The 8,356-nt window shown below is 48.1% G+C and overlaps 1 protein-coding gene across 1 annotated transcript in view; it reads right to left on the bottom strand.

The window, feature by feature from the left end:
* Positions 1-4,174: 4,174 nt before the first annotated feature.
* Positions 4,175-8,356, bottom strand: part of LOC144221029 (uncharacterized) — an 11,996-nt gene continuing 7,814 nt past the window's right edge. The window contains exons 3-4 of the mRNA XM_077751413.1: positions 8,147-8,315; positions 4,175-4,525 (exon numbers count right to left, since the gene is read on the bottom strand). Of these exons, the coding sequence (XP_077607539.1) occupies positions 4,389-4,525; positions 8,147-8,315 (306 nt within the window). The 3' untranslated portion in view covers positions 4,175-4,388. The remainder of the gene's footprint in view (positions 4,526-8,146; positions 8,316-8,356) is intronic.

The raw sequence follows: 8,356 nt of genomic DNA, 5'->3' as shown, positions 1-8,356 counted from the left end.
GGCTGGGGGGGGGGGGGGGGGCCTTCCGGGGGGAACTGGGGCAGAAATAGCTCTTCCTTTGGCCTTCCCCTATTCCTTCTCGCCATGTTCTTTCCCTCTCTAGGCCAAAGTACGGAGCAGGGAAATAGAGATGCATAGACTGCTTTCTCCTGTCTCCCTCTTCGCTCTTCCCAAATCTGCCAAGGCCTATTCCTCTACCTTAGTGTTTTTCAAATGGTGAGTCATAATCTATTGGGGGGGATGAGATAAAGTCAGTGGGTCATGGCCAGCATTAATTAAAAAAAGTAATTTTAAATTAAAAAACATGTTTTAATGTTATTTTTGAGAGAGAGATAAGAACGCAAGTAGCAGAGGGGCAGAGAGAGAGGGAGACACAGAATCTGAAGCAGGCTCTGAGCTGTCAGCACAGAGCCTGATGTGGGGCTTGAACTCCCGAACTGTGAGATCATAACCTGAATCACAGTCAGACGCCTAACCAACTGAGCCATCCAGGCGCCCCAGAAAAAGACAATTTTAAAAGTGAGAAAATATCACATCTAATAAGGCTAAGAATTGTTCTGTGAAATGTGTTTTGATTATATGTGTGTGTGTGTGTGTGTGTGTGTTTGTGTGTGTGTGTGTTTGTGTGTGTTCTGGTTAAAAATGTAAAATGAGGGGCCCCTGGCTGGCTCAGTCGATTGAGCGTCTGACTTCGACTCAGGTCGTGATCTTGTGTTCATGGGTTTGAGCCCCCCCGTCAGGCTCTGTGCGGACAGCTCAGAGCCTGGAGACTGCTTTGGATTCTGTGTCTTCCTCTCTCTCTCTGCCCCCCTCCCCAGCTTGTGCTCAGTCTCTCCTAGTCTCTCAAAAAATAAAATGTTAAAATAAAGAAAATAAAATCTTTTAAAAACTGTAAAGTGAATTCCTTCCCATGCATCATGGAAACCTGTTTGAAAGTCACAACTCTGCATCGTCTCCTCCTGTCCCAGAGCAACCAGCTGAGGGCCACGGGGATCTCACCTCCACGCCGGAAGAACTCCAGACACAGCTGCTTCCAAGCCTGCCTCTTGATATGGTGCTTCCTGAGGAGGGGCAATAACCCAGAACATTTCTCCAAGCCAAGCCTGGCTGGCCACACAAACCCCACTTTGAATATCAAACACTGAGCGAGATGCTATTTCTTGCATCTTTTCCGTGAATGGTTGGGACGGACCTCTGCTTCCGCCCGGGCTGGACTGATGCCTCCCCCCAACTCCTCCCCCAGAGCATCACGTTCACAAAGGCCAAAGAAAGAAGGTGATTTGTATTTTTGAAGATGCTTCTCCTGTTACACGTTAATGGCCTAAGAGGCTGTTTTGCCAAGACCCCCCCCCCCCCCGCCAGCTTCGGGGCCCTCCGCCCGTGGTGGGCAGTGGGACCTGAACCTCACACTTTCTCAAGAGTTACTCAGAACAAGGGCTGCCTGGGTGTCTCGTTGGTTAAGCATCTGACTCTTGGTTTCAGCGCAGGTCATGATCTCACACCTGGGGCACAGGGTAGGCCCTTGCTAAAATCGTGTAGAAGTATGGACTTATGTGGGACAAAGGCCAAACTTCCCGTATTCCTTCAAAACACCTTTGTAACGGAGAGCCCGGGTGGTTCAGTCAGTTGAGCATCCAACTTTGGCTCAGGTCATGATCTCACGGTTTGTGAGTTCGAGCCCCGCATTGGGCTCTGTGCTTTGGATTCTCCGTCTCCTCTTTCTACTGGTCTCCCACTCATGCATGTGCACGCACACCCTCTCTCAAAGATAAATAAACATTAAAAAGAATCTTTATAATGGATTCCAGGGAATACTGTTAAAGGGGATACTCCAAACAGTCACATCACTGTATTAAAATAAATAAAGCAAAAAACATCTTCTCTGTATTCTTTTACAAATTTGCTAACAGGCAGAAAGCTGAGATGAATTAAGTGATTTCTGCTTTGTTGACTAATCGTTGAGTAAAACATTTTTGTTTGCTGTTGCTCTAGAAGAGTCTATTTTAAGAGCCCATCATTTAAAATAAATTCACGGCTTACAGGGGGATAGACCAGCGTGTTGCATGCTGTTTGTGTCTTTACACATACCCTCGCTGCTAGTGAAAGTGAGATACACACCCATCAGTGGATTTTATGCCCTTCTGTTCCAGAATATACTCAACGATAATATCAGGCCCTATTTAATTTTGAATACTGGTCGGAGGGAAAAATAAACAAGGCTATATATTCTTTGGAATAATGGGTCTTTGAATTCTCAGAAATTCCAAGGGATAAAATCAGTCCAATATATCTTAAATGCAACATAAGAACACAGGGAAAATGGCAGTTAACAGAATTGGAAACCACAATTGTAGGCTATTCAATGTCTATAAGATATATGTATACTAATCCTTACTTTCTTTATAGCCCACTGTAACCAAAACTATTTTGAATGAAGAAAATTTTCTCAAGGAACCATGTTCAACACCAATTTTCCATTGCCTGCGCTCAGAGCAAACTTTGTAACCGAGTGCTCAAGACTTCTAGAAGGGAAAACCTACACTACTTTTCCAATTTTATTTATTCATCCACCTAGCCCTCCCATCAGTAAACATCTATTGGATACCAGAATATGTGCTCTGACCTTGGGAAGACAGACAGGGCCTCTCGCTTCCTAGAATTTAGAGTCTAGAAGAGGGGAGTAAGAAGTAAACAGGCAAATAATTCAGATTATCACAGATTGTGATAATGGGCTGTGAAGGAAGCACAGGTGAGGTGATGAAGAACACCTGCTGGGGGGAGGGGACTTCAGGTACAGGTGTCAGGGAAGGGCCCTGAGGAGGCATGGAGAGCCAGCTACCGGAAGGGTCAGGTCAAGGGCAGCTTGGGAGGGAAGCGCCCGGGCTACTGACAAAATTGGGGAGGGTTGAGGGGAGCCCTAGCAGAAGTATGGGTGCCCAATGTCGGGGGCCAGCCCACACAAGGCCTTGAGGATCACGGGGGGAAACCCATTTCATGTTAAGAGCAATTTGAATGCAAAGATCCTACCACTTGGTAGCTTTATTCATATATGCCAAAAAGAACCAGGAAAAACTCAAATGTTCCTCAACTGCTAATGGATAAATAAACAGTGGCCCATCCATTTAACGCTCCACAAGTCAGCAACAAAAAGACACAAGCAGCTGGTACTGGATGGATACACTGCCAGATACATTATGCCCACATGAAGAGAGCCAGACTTTGTATTGGTTACCCACTGTTGGGTAACGAGTTATCCCCAACCCTAGCAGGGGCAGGGAAGTACAGTCTTCTCTCATGTCCGAAAGGACCATTGGAAATATTTATGAAGCAGAATCTCGAGTTGTAGAAGTTACTATGTTGTCTTCTAGAAAGAAGGAGGGCTTTCTATCCTTCCTCATAAATGATCCCCTCATCCATGGAGCTTTGTGAAGTGGTAGAGACAGAACCATATGACTCATGGTGCTCCTTAGTCCCATTGCTGGAAGCAAAATGTACAGTTTTATCGGATCAGCTGGGAAAAAAGAATGTTCTAGCCATGATATGCTTGGGCCAGCGCATAACTGATATGACCTGTGGGCAGTGGACACACAGCCACAGAGCCCAGGGCTGCCTCCCCGTGAACACCTCGCCGTGACCCCAGACCCTCCAAGCTTCAAAGCCTCAGTTTCCCCTCACCTACCGAAGTTGTGTCTGCAATCTAATCTCTAAGGCCCCTTCCACCTCTAAATTATTAGCCATCGTTCTGCGATTCAATGGTGTGCTACTTGTTTGCAGGGAGAGCTGGGGGGCCCCTCCACCCTTTGAGCACATCTGTGCGTATTTCCCAGGGCCATTTGGACGCCACCTTCATGAATTCTGCCACATCTGCTGGCCACCTGCTCTGCTGTTTACTTAATCTTTTCCTTCAAGTGAACTCACTTTTTATAAACTTAAGCTTAAGTATGTTTACTTTAAAAGTAAACTTTATGTCATGATGGTGGACATACAGAAAAAAAGAAAAAAAGAGGTCCAAAATCTTCCACCAATGGAAAAATAAAATCAGTGAGACCAGTCAACTAGAAGCCAACTACAAAATAAATGCAAGGAAAGCAATGTTTCCAGTTTTGGGTTCAATGCCATTAGGGCTGGTACTTGGGTTGATGTCTGTTTTTATTTTTTTTAAGAGGCCGGGGAGGGGAGGGGTCACAGACCTAATAGCGCCAAGCAGAGCCATTCTCCCTGCGTTATCTGAAGGCTTAAGGGACGACTGAGAAGGAAGCGACTTTGTCCTTTGCCGAGTGTGTTATTTGATGTCATATCTGCATGCCCCCTGATGCCATCTCTCGTCACACACCAACATGCCTCCCACACCCGGGGAAACGTCGAATTCGACGTGCGTTACATTTATTTCAGAGCTGGTTCCCTTCCTTCCGCTGACTAAGCTCCCAGGGACCAGGTGGCTTCTGGTTTGTCCGTCTCTGCACCCCTGCCAGGCATCCCTCGTTGCTCACTCCAGAGGGCTTGGCGGCTTTGGCACAAGTCATGCCTGAAGGGGGCAGAAGAGTGAGTGAGGGGGAGAGAGGAGGGCAGCCACCATCACAGTTACTATCCCATCGATGAGCTTCGTGTGAAGTTCTGAGGGGAAAGGAACACGCCAAAGAGTTGGGCTAAGTATGATCTTCAGATGATTTTGAGAGACTCTGAACCTCTAAGTGGTTCACGTCTGCAAAGCAGTAGTTACATAGAACACTTCAAAGCAGTAAACATTTTGGAGAGGATTTTTTTTTTTTTTTAATTTAAAGACGGGAGGGGCGCCTGGGTGACTCAGTCAGTTAGGTGTCCGACTTCGGCTCAGGGCATGATCTCACAGTTCGTGAGTTCAAGCCCCGCACTGGGTTCTGTGCTGACAGCTCAGAGCCTGGAGCCTGCTTTGGATTCTGTGTCTCCCTCTCTCTCTGCCCCTCCCCCACTCATTTTCTCTATCAAAAATAAACATTAAAAAAAAATAAAGACAAGGGATTTAGGATTTCCATTTTTTTTCCTTAGCAAATTAGAACTAAAGAAAGAGGTGCCTTAGAAGGCGGGAAGGTCCACACAGAAACCTGTGTGGCTGTGTTTGTAACGGCAGCATTCACAAGAGCCAAAAAGTGGAAACACAAATGACCACCCACTAATGACCGGCTAAATACAAAGCGGCATATCCATACTCTAGAACGTTAGTCAGCCGTAGGAGGGAATAAAGCACCACTGCACGCTGCAGCACACCTGGGAAGCACTATGCTGTGTGAAGGAAGACACACACGGAAGGCCGTGTATTAGGACTCCGTTCGTAGGGGAATCCAGAAGAGGCAAATCCGTGGAGACAGAAAACAGGTTGCGAGGAGGATCGGCCTGGGGAGGGGATGGCTAAAGGGCTTGGGGTTTTCTTCCTAGGTGACAAAAATGTTCTAGAATTGATGTGGTAGGTGAGTGGTAATCCAGTAAACCTGTCACTTTCTCGCTCTCTCTCTCTCACACACACACACCTGCGTGTGCACACACACACAGCTTGGAGGAGGGCAATTGTATGAACCAGTGGGGGAGGGTGACAGGTGATGCCTGCTGAGGGAGTTTGCTTAGAGCAGTGGCTGCACATGGGAATCACCTGGGGAGCTTCCGGAACCTCCGATGCGGCCCACCCAGACTGCCCATGTCAGAAGCTCTGGAGGGTGGGACTGACCTTCATAGTTTTAAAGTCTCCTCAGGTGATTCTGAGAGCAGCTGAGGCTGAGAACAATCTCAGAAAATTCAGAAATAAAGAGGTAGACTTGGCCTAAAGGTGTGCCTTTGCTCATCACCAGAGTGGTCCCCCTTTCTCTCGATAACTTTCTGTCCCACGAAACATATCCCTCTTCTGCATTTTGTGACCTTTAAGAATAAGTCAGCTGTGGGGCGCCTGGGTGGCTCAGTTGGTTAAGTGTTCAACTTTTGATTTCGATTGAGGTCATAACCTCATGGTTTATGGGATTGAGCTCTGTGCTGGGTTCTGTGTTGATGGGGTGGAGCGTGCTTGGGATTCTCTCTCTCCCTCACTCTCTGTCCCTCCCCTGCTCAGTCTTGCTCATGCTCGTGAGCTTGCATACTCACTTTCTCTCTCTCTCAAAATAAATGAACTTAAAAAAAAAAGAGTCAGCTGCACGAGAACTACATGCTCAGCATTGTTAGTCATGAGGAAAACAGATCAAAACCACTGTGGGACTCCCTTTCACACCCATGGTACACACACATCAGGATGGCTCTTATCACAAAACTGGAAAGTCAGTGCTGGCGAGGATGTGGGGAAATTGGAACCCTTGTAACTACCCGGTTGGTAGAAATGTAAAATGGTGCAGCCAGCGTGGAAAACTGCATGGCAACTCCTCAAAAAATTAAACATAGGCCACTATATGACCCACTGTTCACTCCTAAGCACATGGCCAACAGAACTCAAAACAAGCAACGACATAGAGACGTGTTCATAATAGCACTTGTTCACAAGAGTCAAGATGCAGAAATGACCCAGTTACCTATCAATGACGAATAAACAAAATGGGGTATATCCACCCAATGGAATATTATTCAGCCTTAAAAAGCAATGAAATTCTGACTCGTGCTGCAACATGGATGAACCTTGAGGGTTCTATTGTAAGTGAAATAAGCCAGGCACGGAAGGACGAATACTCTATGATTCCACATTACATGGAGGATATCGAGAAGAAGCAATTTCACGGAGACAATGCAGAATAGGTTACCCAGGGCTGGGGGAAGGAGCGAATGGGGAGTTATTTTTCAATGAGCACAGAGTTTTTGTTTGGGAAGATGAAAAAGTTCTTCAGATAGATAGTGGTGATGGTTACACTACACTAGGAATATACTGAATTCCAGCGAACTGTACACTTAATGGTTGAAATGAGCAATTTGGTGTTGTGCATATTTTACCGCAATTGAAAAATTAACAACTAAAAAAAAAAAAGCTACAATGGCCGGCACGGAGAGAGAGATCTTTTCATACCTCACAGGAACAGACAGGTTAGAAGCAGTGGAGGGGAAGACCCCAGGCCGCCCCGGGATCCGATCTCATGATGATGGGCCACTTGCTCTCTCTCTTTCTGCACTTCAGTTTCCCCATGAACAAAAGGGGGATAGCATGGTCCACCCATCTGGGGTGTGATGTAGATTGAATGAAATATGTAAAGCACCACTTACAGTAGCCGGTATACAGTAAGCACTCAATGAGAGCTGGTAATGCCATCATCTTCCACACTCACATGGTGTGTCTACTCGACTCTGATCTCCATTCAAAAGGTAAGGGTGCATTTTGGGATTATGAAAACGTTCTGGAATTAGTGGTGATGGTTGCACAAGCTTGTGAATATACTCCAAGTAGTACACTGTAAATAAGTTATATATATATATATTTTTTTAAGGCACGGTGTATGGTCATGTGATGGTCTCTCGGCAGACGCACAATTGTGTGGAGAGGGCACACGTTTGCTAAGCGGCAAAGTCATGACCACCAACGTGCAGAAAGGTCTGAAAGCCGTTTTGTAAGAGTCTCCTCACCCCGTGGTATGAGTGACCAGCTGGGGCTGGGGGGCCCCCTGGGAACTTCAGTCACCTGTTTTCTCGGGGTAACGAGAGGCCACAGCATGGCCCCACCATCTCGGGGCACCTGTGACAACCTGCCCGGAAGTGGGGCTGGGCCTCCAAGTCCACCACGGAAGATGTCATGCCTCTTTAGCCACCTGGGGCGGTGGTGTGTGTGTGTGTGTGTGTGTGTGTGTGTGTGTGTGTGCGCGCGCCAATGCCTGCCAAGGCTGGAAGGGAGTGTGGTCCCGCGAGAGGGGATCCTCCCCCCAAAGAGCGGTGAGGAGACCTGAGCATTCGCCGTCACCGAGATGGCGACACCCGCCCCCCAGCAGCCTCCGTGCAGGGCAGGTGACCCCTTCTAAGGACACATCCAGAGACCTGGGGCCAGCCTGATCTGGCTCTTTGGTGGCACACTGGGCAGGGAAGAAGTCCGCACCACCGGAGGCAAGGCCGACGCAGCCCCCCAGGGAACGGGGCTGGGGCTGAAACACACCCAGGTTCACAGGCCTCCCAGAGTCCACAGTCTCCCCCCCCCCCCCTCTTCCAGGGTCACACTTACCACCTGCAGCTTTGTCTCCTTCGTGGAAGCTCTCTCTACCCGTGTCAGGACGAGCCTGCAGGGCCAGAGGGATGGAGGGAGACGGACGACCTGACTGGCAGAGCGCTAGGAGGGGGCCGGCAAGCACCAAGTAAATGCTCAGGGACACCTGCTTCCACGTTGGGAGCACCTGGGGGGGGCGGGGGGGAGGGAGGCGGTCAGCACTCTCTG

Source organism: Crocuta crocuta, unplaced genomic scaffold (assembly GCF_008692635.1).
Source record: "Crocuta crocuta isolate KB4526 unplaced genomic scaffold, BGI_CrCroc_1.0 scaffold124, whole genome shotgun sequence".
Taxonomy (NCBI): Eukaryota; Metazoa; Chordata; class Mammalia; order Carnivora; family Hyaenidae; genus Crocuta; species Crocuta crocuta.
Note: the sequence above shows the minus strand (reverse complement) of the source record. Positions and strands in the feature narration are given on the sequence as shown.